The sequence below is a fragment of the Tachypleus tridentatus genome, chromosome 10 (genome assembly GCF_004210375.1).
Source record: "Tachypleus tridentatus isolate NWPU-2018 chromosome 10, ASM421037v1, whole genome shotgun sequence".
Lineage (NCBI taxonomy): Eukaryota > Metazoa > Arthropoda > Merostomata > Xiphosura > Limulidae > Tachypleus > Tachypleus tridentatus.
The window spans coordinates 141,776,418-141,795,053 of record NC_134834.1 but is presented as its reverse complement, the minus strand read 5'-3'; the positions used below and the strand labels follow the sequence as shown (position 1 = coordinate 141,795,053).

Here is an 18,636-nt window from a genome sequence, read left to right as displayed (position 1 = left end):
TTTGAAGTCCCTAACTACATAGACACAAAACAGACGAAAAAACTTTCTTGATAAAAGCTGTATTCGTGACTTTTCAAAGGATGTGAGGTTTGAAACGTTGTTAAACAAAACAAATAATATTGGAAACATTCCAGTACTTTCTGTTTTACCTGTTTTATGGACTCTTCATATAGTTTTACAACTATACATTCAAAATATCTGTCAATACTTTAAAATACATCAGATCAATCATATAAAAGTTTTTTGTAAGTTCCATATTTTAATTGTTTACTTTATTACTGCTATATTTGTTACCATGATTATACTTATACACAGTCAACCAGACAAGAAACAAAGTGTAGAAAACTACATTAGTACTTTACGGATCTGCCCTTTACAAAGTTCAAGCATAAATGCAACTACACACCATACTTTTAACAAGTAAGCAGTATATTATGATAAAGTGACACTATTGTTTATTACAAACAAAGGCATCACTCTTGCTAGTTATGTAACCAAAGGCCATTAGATCACACACCCTTTTTCATGAGTTCTGAACAAACAGGATACTCACGACTTCCACAGTCATGCCAACGAATGTAACAAGTCATTTCATACTTTATACATATAAAACTCAACACGTTTGTGATGTCTGAGAAAATTTGAATTAATTGAAAAAAATAATAATGAGAAATCATGATGTCAATATTTTCATTACTTGGATAGTTTGAAATAAATGAAAATAGTAATAAATAAATAGAACATTATTTCAGCTAGTTGAATATTTTTGTGATATCAATAGCTTTAATACTAATTTTCATTAATAAATAATTTTGTGCGACTGTTGTAAGTGATGTTCATAGGTGACCTATTATATTGATTAATCATATAAATTGCATACTACAATGTAATATTGTGAATTGAAAAAAAGTTTGAAAATTGTTCAGTTGGTATTTTATTGCAATAAAATTTTTAAAGGTAGAAAGAAAGTTCCATGTGAATGACATATATTATATGTCTAAGTGTGTGTGTTTCTTTTAGCAAAGCCACATCGGAATACCTACAATGTTCAGTAAAGTGAATCGAACCCCTGATTTTAACATTGTAAATCCATAGACTTACCTCTGTACCAGTGGGGACATGATTAAATGAAAATAACTGATTATATTGAATTACAGATAGCTTACTTAATTGCATCACTTGTAACTTCTAAGTGGGACAGTGAAAATCATATTCCTTTTTGTTACAAGAGCAATAACACTTAGTGACATAAAAATTTTCATTTGGTAAATCTCATAAATACTTGAGATCTGAAGTTTCATCAGTATAATTTCTCTTTAGCCCAACTAGGTTCACATAAAAAGCATAAGTGTGCACGTGTGTAAAAAGCATATACAATTCCATTGAATGACATAATCACCGACCTTGTTGATCTGAGAAGAAATAATGTTGCTGATAACTGTGAAAAGTAAACACAGAGTACACTGTATTTGTTAACTTTATTAATATTTATTGAAGAAAACAAATATAGAAGATATTAAAAAAATATACTAGAAATTTGCTCTGATCTAGACAACAGTTTTAATTGAAACTTTATAATTATGTTAATCTTTTATCTTGTTCTCATCCCTGAAGTTAAGCTAATTAAGTTTTGATAGCCATCTTTCACTGAATGTTCTCAACATTTCACAAGACTAGACTTCTAATACACAAGCTGTTGATGCTTCCTTTTAAAATCTAGGTTTTTAAGGTGTGTACATACAATCTCAAACCTAACTTTCACAAGAAAGTTATGAACATTTATTTACTCAAATTTATACTATACCAAATAGAATAAGACATTACAGATATCAACCTCACAGTAAGTATATAAAAAACACTTTTCAGAGCGTTACTGATAAAAAGCACAAAACCACATATTTGACTTTCACATTCACAATAAAATTTAAGAGATGGAATGAAAGTGTCCCTTTCACTTTTAACATATGAAAAGTTGCTATGTTAAAAGAAACTTAGAATTTCTAATTGCAGCTTTCTATTAGTAACACTCCAATATATTATCCTCAACTATTAATAACTCTCTTTCTTGTACACATTTTTTTTATATTTTTGTATACTTCGTATTTTTATTCAAATTGGTATTGAATGCATAGTTGTGAATGTCCTGAAATTCTACTTCAAGAAGCTATAATAATGAGGTTTTCAAATGTCATATTTTTGGGTTTACTTGTTAATGCTAAAATATGAAACACTAAAAAAAAACAAATCTTAATTTAGCTGGTTGATGGATCAATGTTGATTAGTTCCACTGTAGCTTCTATAAAGACAATGAATGCAACAATGCAAGCCAAGAAAAGGTCAATAGAAAAGTGACAAGAAAAAGAATACATGGAAGTATCAAAAGACCTTAAGCAAAGCAAATTCAGATTTACAACAATATTTTAACAAACAATAGTTCAATCAACTCCTGATTAAAGAAAATACTTGTACAAAAGACAAAAACCTAATAATTCCTTTTGTTATGACTGTTTAGAATTACTAATGAACATAAGAAAACATATTCTGGCCATTAAAGTTGGATCCAACTATTATTTTCCTTTTTGGATGAAAGGTCATCAGAATTATTTAAAAACATGTTTACAGGCATCACATCCTAAGGACTGGACCCATTTTATGAAAGAACATAATAAAAACTTTAGGAAACTAAGATAATACATTACATTTTAATGCTATCTAGCACTATAAAGCACTTTTTAAATTTTAAGTCATTGTTTGTTTGTTTTGTGTTATGCACAAAGGTACACATAGCTCTGCCCACCACCAGAGAAGTGGAGAGGAAGGGTGGGAAGTGCAAGAGGTGGTAAATACCTATTGTAAATACATTTTTAGTATAGGAAAAATATAATTTCCTGTAAGTTACTTACCTCCTCTCAGAAGATTAGCTAGAGGAGGGACTGGTGTGAGGGAATGAAAGAAGTAGCCTTGAAAGTGTCCAAAGGATGCTCTTGAAAATGAGATATGAATCCAAAGAACAGAAGAAGAGAACCTCACCATTTCTCAGCCAGGTATACTCTCTGCTCATGTGTGGAACATGTAAAACATAAGAGCAGAAATTGAGAGGAGCACATCCAAGTGGGAAAGAATGTGGTAGACAAGTGATACTAATCATGGCCACCAAAGGTAATTCCATCCCACAAGAGAAAAATGGGTAGACAAGAATGTACCCTTTGGATGTAGAGTGGCTAGGGCATGATGGACCATACTCAGCAAGTCAACTACATACAAAACCTCTTGACATCCACAGGAAGGTAGAATGAGGGCTCCCAACAAAAGTGGTAAATTGCAATTTTTACAGCTCAACTATCAAACTACCACAGTTGGATAGATGGTACCAGGAGGTCAAGTCTCATCCACACCAGCAGAACATCACCATACTACATTTAAGAAAAGGAATGTCAGAATGCAGTGGAGAGTCCAGAGAAATGACATCACTGGAGACAGTGCAAAGGATGATCGCAAAACCTTATGTTTAAAAGCAGATCATACTGAATTATTTATCCGAGGCATGGCAGGGATTGTCAGCAATCCCCTTCTACCATACATATGTAGTCCATGGGTGGTATTGATCCAGGATGAGCATGTTTATTAAGCAAAACATTACAAGGTTATTCAGCATCAAGTGATTTTTGTGGAGCACCTCATCTCAATAGTGAGCATGCAAAGCCATAGAAGATATATCAAGAGTTGACATCGCTGTACAGTGTAGATTTAAAGAATACCTAGTCAAGCACAACTTGCTACAAAAAAAGCAGATAAAAGCCCCTGAAACAAAATAAAATTGTACGAATTAAACTTTATCAGTTAAAGTCATACTAAAGCTTGTCAGCAGGAATCCTCTTGTTAGTAGACCAACAGTGGAAGACTTTCCACTTGAATTGGAATACTTCCATCGAAGATGGTCATATGGTACTAGCTAACAAGAAAGCTACTCGATATGTCAAACCAGATTATCTTGCTAAGATCTGAACAAAAGCCAAACATGAAAATGCAGAATATAGGATCAAGGCTGATGAAGAAAGGAGAGAAAAAGTGGAAGAAGGATAGATAAGGATAGCAGTAGTTATTATACTTTTGAAACCAAGGATGCACTGGCCAATAGGAAGCAATCAGGAAACCCAACAAGTAGTGAAGATGAAAAGAGAATTCACCCAGTGAAGCAGTTGGATGGAAAGGTACACAAAGAGATACTTGTGTGACAAATCCTGGTTGAAAGAATTGAGTACCAAAGTCTGTGTGTGTTATACTGGTAACCAAAAGAGAAGTAACTTGGTATTGAAGCTTGTGGCAAAGGCATCCACTTAGAAAGAAACCCAACAATGGCATACATTCCTGAAAATGTGTGTTTTAAGTGCCCCATTGGATAGATCCAGTAAAGGTGCAAAAGATGATCCACGACTAGGCTGGAAACAAGTGGCACATAACATGCTGTAAGGCAAATGTAACATGCATGAGCCCAGTATAATATATCCAACAGCTGGAAACATTAATCTCTGAATTGGGTGCCCCCTTTGTGATTGATATATGCCCCCACCATAGAATTGTCTGAATGAACCATCACTAAACAATGATAAACAAGAAGAAAGAAGTAATACAATGCTAGACATATAGTTAGAAGTTCAAGAATGTTTATGTGCAAAACAATGACCTGAAACTTCCTGGTGATTGATCCTTACCACCATCCCTGTAGGATGCTTCCATAAAAAGATGTAGATCCAAATGTGGAGAAGGAAGCAGCATGCCCACCAATATATAGACTTTCTCCTTCCACCATTGCAGTTCATATCACAAAAAAGGTGGAAGGGCATGTATCTAGCAAGATTCCATCATTTGTGAAATACTTATTGAAGGGATCTTATATGAGCACAACCATGAGGAATCAATGCAGTCATGGAGGACTACACCTGAAAAAGTAATAGAATACTGGAAGCAGTCAGTGACTGAACCAAAATTTCCATTGATTGAAAAACTAAAGGATAAGGCAATGCATGACTGATATTTGGGTTTAAAAGGGACTCCCCAAAAGGACTGGACATTGATGAATTAAAGGAATGATTTCTACAATTTGATCAGTCAGCCCATTTCAGCTACTAGGGTGCTGGTGGGTATGAGTGACTGATTCTTGCTAAAGGAGCCAGGTGTCCACCTAATACAGAAATCAGGGTCTTGGAACACAGAGATAATGTGCAAAAGCCCAGACTATTCAACAAAACACATAAGGTGCTGAAACAAGTCCAAAGAGTAGAACCCAAAATTGGTAAACCATCCAGAAATGAATAAAGTGAAGGTAAGAGCAAAACAGATGTGCTATCAGGATGTATAGGTAAGCATTAGAAACATCCATTTTTACCATCCACAACTCTGAAGAAAATAGTGATACTAGGGTGAGAAAAAGACTCCACAGTGAAATTGGATAGTGGCAAAGAAGTGGAAGAGGCAAGATAAATCAATTACTGGTCATCAATCCCCAGTTTTCTAGGTAATAAAATCTCCCAAGAAAGATGGGGAACTACTTTAATTGCCTGCTGCAAAATCAATTCTTGAACTGCTTCTGACCAATGATGGCAAACTGTAGGATATGGAAAAGAAAAGGAAACAGGGCAAGGAGAAGCAACAGATGGGAAAAGGAACTGAATAACCTATTGATCACATGAAGAAACTCAAATAGTCAAGATCCCCCTACACCTGAATTCACAAGGTAGTCACTGGTAATGAGGGCAATGGGATACATCATTGACAAAAGGAATGAGAAGTACCTTGATTAGAAGGAATAAGCAAGAGTTGTGAAGGTGGAGGATAGGAAACATGAATAAGAAGCATATGAGATTCTTACTGAGACAAACAAGCTTTAATAGTCATAAGGGTGGAATGTAGGCAGATCAATGTTACACGAGAATCAGTAGTTTCAGGAACATTATCAAATATGGAATGTCTCAGAAATAATACCAGATGTAAATCCCCAAGATATGTGAAGGATTAACTGACATGAGCCAAAACTTCATCCCAACCTATAAAGTTCTAATAACAAAGAAACTATGTATGTATAATGCCAGAGCCAAAGATAAAATGCAGGCTAAGATGGAGGAGAGAAGGATAAAGGCACCTGCAGAAACCCCTCAGTATTTCTGTGGTGAGACTCAAATAGGAAATGTATTGTAGAAATATACTGTAAGACAGTGATTAAGGTAAGACATAAGGAAAAATACTGGGCATGGATAAGAAGACTAATATGTGATCAGGAACTGCCCCCTCCCCCCAGTAGATAACAAGGAACCTTACAACGTTTGATCTAAAGACAAATAATCTGCTGCACAATGGTAAAAAAGGGTGAAGTGATCAGAATTCCACAGAAAGCACAGCATGCTTTGCTTAATTCAACTCCTCACTTAATTGCAAGAAAAACTGATCAACATATACCTGAATATCACAGGATGGAAGGAAAACCAAAATAGTTTAAAAACTTTCTAATTTCAGAAGAAAGGACAAAGTGAATAAGAAATAGGAATAAGACAACACATACCTACAGAAAATCTGTAATGACCAAATTAGGCCTAGGTGACTCTTCATACAGTGAATGGAAAGAAAAGGCAAACTCTGAAGGAACCTTGGCAATGTCTTGGGATAAAGGTTGGTATATATAATGTTCAATTTCTTGATTTATAAAAGCCATAAAAACACTGTCAGTTTATCCACACCTAAGAAAAAATGCTAGTTGCTGGTGTGATTCCTGACATAGTATCATAAACTTCAGACTTCATTGCAAAGGTTCACAAATTCACTTACAAAAATATAGCAATAAGAACAAACTAATAAACTTTAATATATGAATCAGTAGAATAAATGAAAATAATCTCAAAAAGTAACCACTTCATGTGGAGAAAAAAAAAAAAAATTATTTGCCATACTGGAAGCAATAGGCACACAAAAGAAAATATCTTAACTCAAATGCTCCCAAACAATAAGTGATGCATTTCCAATAGGTAATCACACTTCTCAGCCTTCTTCACCACTTCTCTGGTACTGATACCTTCTGCCAAACTTCAAAGTGATGGTTTAATAGAGGAAAACAGTGATTCATGTGTCACATACATATATCACGTTACATAGTGAGTTTAATATTAAAGAAAAGGTTACAGGGGCACTGGTGACACATAGTGAGTTTAATGAAAGATGTAAAAAATTAAACACATACTAAACAGACAGAAGTAGTTTACACATACTTATTTAACTAAAGTTAGGTATAAATCATAAAATGCTATCAGCTTCTCCATAAAAGCATATTATAAAATAAATATGCTTACTATTACTGGTATTTATTTAGACAAGCATCTCTTTGCATTGATTACTTAACCAAAAGTTTTACTGACATCATACCACTAAATGGTACTCATATATTTGTATAAGAAACTATAAAACCACCCACATGGTTCATATAGAACAGAGCTTTATATCTATCAAATGATACATAGATGCATTACATCATTATCTTTGGTTTCAATAATTCTCGTCTCAAAATATAATATTAACACTTTCAGTAATAGCTATATATTTGTCTTGTTACATGTATACTCTAACAAAATACCATTATAAAACTGCATACTGCACACGACACACTAAGTAGTATTAACTCATTATTTTGGTACAAAATAAACTAATCTAAAAAATGCGTTTAGAACTCAATTAATTCTAAATCTAAATTTACAACTTTATTCATTTCCAGATAAAATATTTAGCAGTTTTTAGCAAATATATTTATAATATGTTAACACTATGAGACTGAAGAAACATGGAATTGATACAAACTACAAGTATTTTAATTAATATAGAATGACAGAATAGCTGGTGTCATTGCAGTTACTTGTATTCATTGTTTACTCATGTCTAAAAAACAACACAATTCAAAAATACAAAAGGAATTTTGAAAGGTGAGTCTTAATAAAAATGTACTTATAAATTTTATAAATTGAATTCTTTTGAAAATTGTAGTAGTATCAAAAGTAACAAGCTGGTATTAATCAAACATTAGGAACAATTACACACAAACTATCTCCTTATATGCTTGCATGATATAATTAGCGACATCATCTATTCCGACATTGTAACGAGCTTGAATAAACAAGGTTGGTCCATTCTGTCTCATTACATTTGCATCACATTCCATTACCTACAGGAAATAAATTAAATTAAAACCATAAAAAAACAACTCATTTTTCTCAATATAATATATTAAAATTAAAAATGACTGTAAAATGTATAATAATAGTATAACAGCCAAGTTTTTCTTCTTTAGCAGATATATGAAGAAGCTTAAATTTTTTTAAATGTTTCTTAAAACTGTTATCTATTTGTACTGAAATTCTCAAAAGGTATATTCATTAAGATTAAAAAGAAATTGTAAAACTAAAGGTGAGTTATTAAACATTAAGGTAGTATTTACATCTAACAAAAGGTATATTATCACAAGTGTTTCTACTGCTTCTACTTAATACATTACAGAAGTGTACATGAAAAAAAACATCAAAGTAATTCATGGTAAAACCAGTTAATTAGCCCTAGTTCCTGTTTTAGCACAAAACTGCATAATAGGCTATCTACACCCTAATTAGTGCAAGAATTGAAATGTATAATTTTGGTTTTATAAGTCCATAAACTTACCCGGACCCATCAAGTAATGGTAATTAGTGAAATTTTCTAAATGATTAATCACTAGGCTTATTAAGGTAGTAGTTGAGTAAAACAAAGGTATTACACAAAATTATTTCAAGCATTCATTATTTTCCTATTAAATACATTAAAAAAAGTATGGGGAAAAAAAAGCCAGTTCTTAGCAGAAATGTGTAATTAGAGCAATCTCCTAATTGTTTGACCATAAAGCTCATTAATATTTTTTTTGTTTAAAGACATTTTCACACTAGCCTTCATTTATTATGATTGACATCTAATAATGACCAACATTAGCATGCTCTGCATAAACAAAACATATTTCCACAAACCCTTATGGATACACTTTTTTGAAAACAATCTGTACATTTCATACATGGCATATCTCTAATGTCAAGATAACAACGACATAGTCAACATTATTTTTGTTTTTAAAATATGCAGTAGTCCACTATTAATATTGTGTATGTCAAATAATGAAAAGATTTTACTACCATATTGATAATAACAATGCTTTTATCTTAAACATACCATAATTAGAATTACAAATGATTAGCTAGTCATTTAACCAATTTGTTTTTCTATGCTGTTTGAATACAATTAATATAAAATTGATATCCAAAAAAAGAGAGATTTGAGTCACACATTCTACCATTATCTACAAGTCTTCTTTATCAAAGAACACTTTTATAACTTTCAAACAGGTATAATTTAACACTTTCCTAGCTAACAATAACTTTCAAACAGGTATAATTTAACACTTTCCTAACAATAACTTGAAAACAAAATACTTCTAGCTCTCTGTCACTTGTTCATTTTCAGAACCTTCTACTGAATCATTTTGGTCAATGCTACAAGTTATGAACTTCTGGAAGGAAATGAAGGGGATCAAGTTGCAAACTGATTCTTACACACAAGCCTACCCGTGCTTTAGGTTAGAACAGGGTGATTATTTACATGCTAATCAATTAATCAATTGTTTCATTAACTGATAACAATCAAATAATCAACCAGCACAGTGCTTCTTAAACCACAGTCTTATAGTCAAGCAACACAAGAAAGAAAAACCAATAAAAGTTGGCATTGGCTGTACTATACAGTTCCCTTACCTCTAGTCAGCAGTTCCAAATTAAGAAAAAAAAAAAAAAAGATTGGGGTGGATATTGCTAGCTTTTCACCTTCCCTTTGATCAGCAGTTCAAGGTTAGTTTCAATAGCAGATAGCCTTATTGGATATGTCATAAGAAAAGAATTAGTTTTAACTCAATTTTACTTATCTGTATAAGATTATCAGTCAACCATTCAGTGTTTTGTCAAGGACACAAATGCATTTTTCAATAGCTTGGGTAAAATGCATAATAAATTAAAATTTTTAATGGCCATTGTCTCTGTAAACATCTTAATTCATAAAAGCAAAAGCTTGATACCCATGTGTATTAGAAAACCCAGAAAGAACACACTAGCATTATTAAAAACATTTTCTAATAATCTATATTTTCTCTAAGTATTCTATAAGTTCACATTTAGATCTGTTCCTTCCTTTTTAATTTGCTCCAGAACTTTGTATATTTTCTTTTAATGTTTCATTCCATACTTGTTGTATAAGTCAGATACCAGTATCTAATAGCTGTTACAGCTCTCAGCTTAATGTCATTAAAACTGGTCCTTTTACCTGGGTAGCAAGATGAATAATGTGTTTTTCACAAGTTCAATCATTCATTCTGGAAACGATTTCAAAATTAGTCTGACAAACTTCTTATGATACTAACTTTTCAACATAGTCTACTGGGTACTGTTGAACTGGTCAGTTAAATTCTAGGAATTAATTTGGTAGTCCTGGGCGAACGAGCACAAGAATATTATACAGTCACAGAAAGAACTAGTAGTAACAGGTTTGAACAAAATAAGATCTCTTATTCCTTATCAAATGGAACTTTAGGTTGGAATTTTTGAGCATATGCACAAACAAGAATTGGAAGTAAGTGGTGTTGAAAGCCAGTATGTATAGCCCTCTTGTAATTTTGTGCAAAATTCAAAATAAAACAAAAACTAATGCAGACATGTGGCTTTTTTTTGTACTGTTTATTGCATTTAAGATGTAGGATGCAAATAGGGTATACTTTGCTCTCCTGTATTTTTTTTTTGTCTACATAAAAACAAAGAAATTGTTTCTGTAAGATCTAGTTTAGAACACTAATAAATTCATTTAAAGTTATGTACAAAATAAACTTCCAATTTTACTTTGTATAATTAATTTAGTCAACAAACTTATCTATTGTTGGGTTTTAAATCACATGTTAAATATTTTAATCTAGATTTTTTGTTTTCTGGAAGGCATGATCCAACATCTAGAAAACTCATGAAAGTTGAGAATCTAAACATTTCATGTAGTATATAGGAATGAGAGTATATACTGTTCCTTCCTTTTTAATTTGCTCCAGAACTTTGGATATTTTCTTTTAATGTTTCATTCCATACTTGTTGTATAAGTCAGATACCATAATCTAATAGCTGTTACAGCTCTCAGCTTAATGTCATTAAAACTGGTCCTTTTACCTGGGTAGCAAGATGAATAATGTGTTTTTCACAAGTTCAATCATTCATTCTGGAAACGATTTCAAAATTAGTCTGACAAACTTCTTATGATACTAACTTTTCAACATAGTCTACTGGGTACTGTTGAACTGGTCAGTTAAATTCTAGGAATTAATTTGGTAGTCCTGGGCGAACGAGCACAAGAATATTATACAGTCACAGAAAGAACTAGTAGTAACAGGTTTGAACAAAATAAGATCTCTTATTCCTTATCAAATGGAACTTTAGGTTGGAATTTTTGAGCATATGCACAAACAAGAATTGGAAGTAAGTGGTGTTGAAAGCCAGTATGTATAGCCCTCTTGTAATTTTGTGCAAAATTCAAAATAAAACAAAAACTAATGCAGACATGTGGCTTTTTTTTGTACTGTTTATTGCATTTAAGATGTAGGATGCAAATAGGGTATACTTTGCTCTCCTGTATTTTTTTTTTGTCTACATAAAAACAAAGAAATTGTTTCTGTAAGATCTAGTTTAGAACACTAATAAATTCATTTAAAGTTATGTACAAAATAAACTTCCAATTTTACTTTGTATAATTAATTTAGTCAACAAACTTATCTATTGTTGGGTTTTAAATCACATGTTAAATATTTTAATCTAGATTTTTGTTTTCTGGAAGGCATGATCCAACATCTAGAAAACTCATGAAAGTTGAGAATCTAAACATTTCATGTAGTATATAGGAATGAGAGTATATACTGTTCCTTCCTTTTTAATTTGCTCCAGAACTTTGGATATTTTCTTTTAATGTTTCATTCCATACTTGTTGTATAAGTCAGATACCAGTATCTAATAGCTGTTACAGCTCTCAGCTTAATGTCATTAAAACTGGTCCTTTTACCTGGGTAGCAAGATGAATAATGTGTTTTTCACAAGTTCAATCATTCATTCTGGAAACGATTTCAAAATTAGTCTGACAAACTTCTTATGATACTAACTTTTCAACATAGTCTACTGGGTACTGTTGAACTGGTCAGTTAAATTCTAGGAATTAATTTGGTAGTCCTGGGCGAACGAGCACAAGAATATTATACAGTCACAGAAAGAACTAGTAGTAACAGGTTTGAACAAAATAAGATCTCTTATTCCTTATCAAATGGAACTTTAGGTTGGAATTTTTTAGCATATGCAGAAACAGATGCAATTATTATTATCTTTGTACTTATTACTTTTTCAAGATGTTTTATTGCCACTGATGTTCTTTTCAACCTCATTTATTATTTCCACCAGTATAATCACAATTATGTCACTATGGTTTTAACATAATACCAAAATTAACTTATTTATTTAATGTCTGATACACGCTCATCCACTTGTAAGCTTAATTTAACATATACATTTAATAGCAGAGTTTTCTCATTAAGTGATCAATAACTAGTGTTTAATACCCTTCAAACTAAATGAATCAAAGAAACAAATGTAATAATGTTCACTGCTTAAGACACTTAGAGACACTGAACTGTCTCTCTTATTGAATGAATACTTATTAATTTATTACGTTTTGTATTATACTCTCATTCCTATATACTACATGAAATGTTTAGATTCTCAACTTTCATGAGTTTTCTAGATGTTGGATCATGCCTTCCAGAAAACAAAAATCTAGATTAAAATATTAAACATGTGATTTAAAACCCAACAATAGATAAGTTTGTTGACTAAATTAATTATACAAAGTAAAATTGGAAGTTTATTTTGTACATAACTTTAAATGAATTTATTAGTGTTCTAAACTAGATCTTACAGAAACAATTTCTTTGTTTTTATGTAGACAAAAAAAAAAAATACAGGAGAGCAAAGTATACCCTATTTGCATCCTACATCTTAAATGCAATAAACAGTACAAAAAAAAGCCACATGTCTGCATTAGTTTTTGTTTTATTTTGAATTTTGCACAAAATTACAAGAGGGCTATATACATACTAGCTTTCAACACCACTTACTTCCAATTCCTGGTATACTCTTTTTACCAACAAATAGCAAAATTAATTAACATATTATTATGCTCCTATGGCTGAAAGCATGAGCATGCTCAGTGACAGGAGTTCAAAACAATAGTCCACAGATTTGGAATCCATCATTCTAAATATCATGCCACACTAGGCAATTTGCATTAATAAGTACTATTTAGACATAAGCTACTGAGGGCTATATCATTTGCAGTGTAAGACACACTAGGCAACTTTGGGCACTCTTTTAACCCCACGGCTAAGTACAGATTACTATTTGCCAGCCCCATAAGAAAGAAACATAACTATCTATTTGTTCCTAAGACTCAAACTGAAGACTGATACTAAGTGTGTTTATATAAGAAAGAGATACAACAACTTACCCACTTCCTTATAATTTTTTCTTATCCTTTCTTATCAAATACAATATTATTGTACAAAATCATATTTTATTATGATTACAGTATCCTTATCTTCATCATTACTTCAGGTCATCTTGCCTCTCCTTGTTAGAATGTATTAGCAGAAATAATGGGTACAGTTTCACGTCAGATGTTTTTAATGTATATTTCTTAGACTTTTCTATCAGATACTCAATTTTCCATATGTTTTATAAATAATAATAAGACAAGAAGTGATAAAAAACAGGAAAAACACTGACACTGAAAACAACCATCCATATCTTTCCACAGTTGATATGATAAGCACTCTTCCAATGATACAATATAACTAATAAAGCACCACATCAAAATTTTGTAAGATACATGTACCAACTAGTAACACTTTTGTTTTATTTTGTTTTTGTTTTATTTTAAATTTTGCACAAAATTACAAGAGGGCTATACATACTAGCTTTCAACCACATCAAAATTTTATGTAAGATACATGTACCAACTAGTAACACTTTCAGCATAATTGAAGAACAGTAGTTGACTGAAAAGATATTAAATACTGGAATTTTAAGATTAACCCCACACCCAGTGGTTAAACTCTCGTCAATGAGGAATTATTTTAAACAAATACTGTGAAATTTAGTATAGTTAACTGACTTCCACATGTATTTCTCCTGGGGATGATGAGTTAACTCACCCTGATGTCTTTTGACCATTTTTGAAATGAGGAGGCCATTTTATTTCACCTAATCAATTATTTCTTCTTTAATAGCTATCCTGTGTTGTTTACCAATGTTTTGGTTACATAGCTATGTACTGGTGGTGTAATTTAGCAGTTTTTTGTCACAGCTGAAATAATAGCATCAAACAAACATCGTAAGTGCACAGCTATATCAGTTTTGATAGAAAATTTAGCTACTGACAATTCATTATTATTATCAGATTCTGAAATAAATGCCGAGTCCAAGTTTCACTACTTTCACTTTAGAAACTATCAAATGTCAACACCTTTATTTTGACAAAACATTAAAAAGTTTTGCCAGAGAAATCAAGTTTTACAAATAGTAAACACTTCTCTGATTTAGGACCTCCTACTGACAACAATCTGTGTATAATAATACTGTTCAAGTTTGTGAACTCTTTACTTTCCTCCAAAATATTATCAATTAAGCAACATGAAAGCCCAAATAACATTGCTACAAACTTGCCTTTAAGTCAGCACCGACTGCTTCTGCCAAATCTGTTTTATTGATTACCAACAAATCACTTTCAGTTATCCCTGGCCCTCCTTTTCTTGGAATCTTGTCTCCTCCTGAAGGTTATGTGGAATAATTTAAAAAATAATAAAGTTAAAAAAAAGCTTCATGGATTTTGAACATAACTTTATTGAATGTTTAATGCAACAAACTGTATCATATATAAGTAATAAGGTTAAGACTACAGAAAAAGTTCAATTGATACTCAGGAACCAGTTAACCCCACTTGAAACTTGGAATGTTTGCTTCTACAAAAAATAAATTTTAAAAGTTAACATAACTGTGGACTCTATCATCAAGATGTTGTTTGTAGTGAAGGGAATAAAAAGTCTGAGGTTAGAATAAGATTATAGGATGCTACAATGCAGGAAGATGTTACAGCATGTTTTGACAATTAATAATTTCTGATACCAAAACAATACTCTCTTTTTTCATAACACACGTTCAAGCACACCGTGATGGAAGTTGTAAGTAATATTTTTTTCAAAAGATTGGGGATTAAAACACGTGGCTTTTTCAGAAGTGTTCTATCAAGTTAGGTGCAGAATTTCTAGACAAATATGGCCTTCTCAAGAGTGCTTCCAAATAATTCATAAAAGAATGTATTAATCAGACTAGAGCTTATATGAAAAATTACAAGAAATTTGCTTAGAACAAAAAGTAAACTGTTTGGACCTTTGGACACATTTCAAGAGTACAACGGGTTTTACTTACCCAGACTAGGCAGCAGAAAATTTAGAGAAACTGCACAGAATTTAACTACAGATGGTTTAAATTAAACTTGCACAGTGTTGATTGAAATTAGAATAAATATAGTGATTAAATTACAGATGAGTAATTAATGTTATTTTCTAATTACCTAGCTTATGAGCTCATGAATCAACTAGTTCCATCCCCACTCTGCTCACACACACACAAGTAAATCAAATTAAGAGGAGTGAACTTGTTCTATGGTTTTATGAACTGTTGAATTATTGTAACATCTTTTAGCATTATATTAATATTCTATTTTCACCCAGCTGTTTTCTACAAAAGTAATTTTACAATTAGTCTTCACTTCATGTATTAAAGATCTTCTGGGATTTGATATCTGCATCATTTTTCACTAAAAATACATTTTTTTAATAATATTTATTGAACTAATAACTAATGCCATTTATAAGTATTTAAGTGGGATAGAAGAAACCTGATTTGCCATCATACTGGGAATAATAATAATAATGAGAATTTATCCCATAAATCAGACTGCAATTGAAACATTTTTTTAAATTTTTTTAGGAAAATGAACCAAATCAACTAGACAACATAAAGAATGCTCAAAGTATCTCCAATGATCATAGTACTAGGAAGTCCATTAGTGATACTTTGTTTAGAAAAAAAGTGATTGCATTATCTGAATAATATGTTATATACATTCCAAGACAGAGAAAGCACTGACACAGGTAGAGAGTGTCATGAAACAAATATCACTAAATGCAATTAAGTGGGCAATAAAAGACTGGAGCATGCAAGAAAATTCAAACCATTGCTTAAATGAACAAAGAAAGAAACCTTGGCAGCTAAGTAACAGCTGTAAGTGTGAGAAGAGATATGTTTTAAAAAATAATATTGAATAAAGATTTCACTCAGAATATTTTACAGTCACCCTCGCATAAAAATCGCACAAACCATACATGTAAAATAAGATATGACAGGGGACTACAAGTAGTAGTTATAGTGGTGCATCGAAAACAGAGAAGTGTTCAAAAGTTGATCCCACCGATGATAGTCACTTATGAAAGATTGACAAAAATCATGAAAAAACTTATAAGACCATAACTAGACTAGTGCTTCTCCACAGAACCAAGACCTGTATTCTGAAGAAACAAAAGTTTGTTGATAAGAATACACATGAGAATGCCAAGATGGTCATTGGGAGTGTCACTGAAAAGAAGAGAACAAATAAAGACATCAAGGAACTGGCAGGAGCTGTAGAATTAAGGAAAAGGCATGAGAAGCAAGGCTGAGATGGTTTAGTCACATGGAGATGAAAAGGATAAGAAACAAGGAGAACATTAGAATTTTGAGTAGCCAGTAGCGAAGGCTAATTAAGCATTGGAAGGATGGAATTATAGAAGACATGAATGAGAAAAGAAATTACAGAAGGCCTGAGAATGAACAAAGATGATAGCAGGAGAGCAATACATGTAAAGGATAATAGCCCCTGGTAAAGACAAGAATATTTTGCAATAAAAAAAACAAAAATAACACCATATTTACAAAAACTGTAACTAAAAAGAATTCATATCTGTTAAAGGTAAGAACAATAATTTTAAATAAGAAACCAAACATCAACAAGATATCTTAACTAAATATTAAGTAATCTGTACTTGTTACTTTTTTCATATTTACAAGTTAACACAACTGCACGATTTACTTTTAGCAACCATGAAAAATATATTCACTTATCAGTCACCCATTGTAACATTACTATATACACTTTTCCAGACATACCATTGTTTTACTTGTTCATAAGGGTGTTAACAATAACATTGCAGCCTTGTGTGTTGTATGTACAACTAAGCAATTACTTGGGCTTTGTTATCCAATCAAGGGAAAGAACAGTCACAGTTTATTTTATCTATATGGTAAATGCATATTTAAGCAGGGTAAAACCTAGTGTTTTTGGATATTCTTCAAATGTCATAAGTTTAAAGTCCACCAACATCAACAAAATTAAAAATAGAATAATATAAATTTTTGTAAAATAAATTTTTTTATAGTAATAACTTTGTCTTACAAAATTTGAAAACCATTAGTGAAAGAATAAGAATAAAACTAGAAAGTTTATTCAGTTAATACAGTATAACTGCATTAACAAGTAATAACACTGATTAACTTGTCTGTAATAGTTGACAATTTTTAATTTTTACAGTGATGGTATTAGATCAGTTAACCCTCTACAAGTTATCTTTTTTTAATATTCTATCAAATTTTCAGTATTGTTTATATGAAGGAAGATACTTTCATCACAATAATATACAACTTTTGTTAATATTTGACAATATACTGCTAAAGTAACTATGTCAAAGCTAAAATAATGTTAATATCTTCTGAAATGATTAGCTTAGTTGCATTATGCTACAAAAACTTCAAAGCTTACACACATTATTTCTAGTAATGTTTTTGATATAAAAATAAAAATGGTTAAAACATATTTCTAAATTCTCAATTAACATTACAGTTCTAATTATTCATGACCATATTTAGAAAAAATATATATAATTTTTGTTTGTAAACAGGGTGGCTGTTTTCAAAAAGAATGTACAAAATTATTTATGTAGTCATAAATATTTTATACATAAATCATATGAAAATCATCTTTCTCAAGCAGTTTTCAAAAACACATTTTGTAACACACTATGTCATAAAAGCTGTCCTAAACAATACATAAAAACAAATTTCAGTATTTCTCCTCTTGATCCATGCCTACATACACAAAATTAAAGAATACAGAAACTGATTAACAGAATACAATGGAGATAGAAGTGTCTGAATCCCCTAGACCCCTCCCCCTAGTTCTGTGCCTACTTTTACAATATTAAAGAAGTTAATATTTTCCTAAACTGAAAATGTATTTCCAGTAACACTTACCTCTCCTGACACTAGATATTTCTCAGTCTCTGGGGTTTCTGATCCTTCACCCAGGTAAGCACTTATTACATTTGCTCTAGTCTTATACACCACACTTGAATACCCCTGGAAA

The 18,636-nt window shown here is 31.5% G+C and overlaps 1 protein-coding gene across 2 annotated transcripts in view; it reads right to left on the bottom strand.

Annotated features, from left to right (window-relative positions):
* Nucleotides 1-1,468: 1,468 nt before the first annotated feature.
* LOC143230471 (urease accessory protein UreG-like) overlaps nucleotides 1,469-18,636 on the bottom strand; it is a 52,040-nt gene continuing 34,872 nt past the window's right edge. For both annotated transcript variants that reach the window (XM_076464100.1, XM_076464102.1), the window contains exons 7-8: nucleotides 14,844-14,947; nucleotides 1,469-8,200 (exon numbers count right to left, since the gene is read on the bottom strand). In XM_076464100.1, the coding sequence (XP_076320215.1) occupies nucleotides 8,069-8,200; nucleotides 14,844-14,947 (236 nt within the window). In that variant the 3' untranslated portion in view covers nucleotides 1,469-8,068. The remainder of the gene's footprint in view (nucleotides 8,201-14,843; nucleotides 14,948-18,636) is intronic.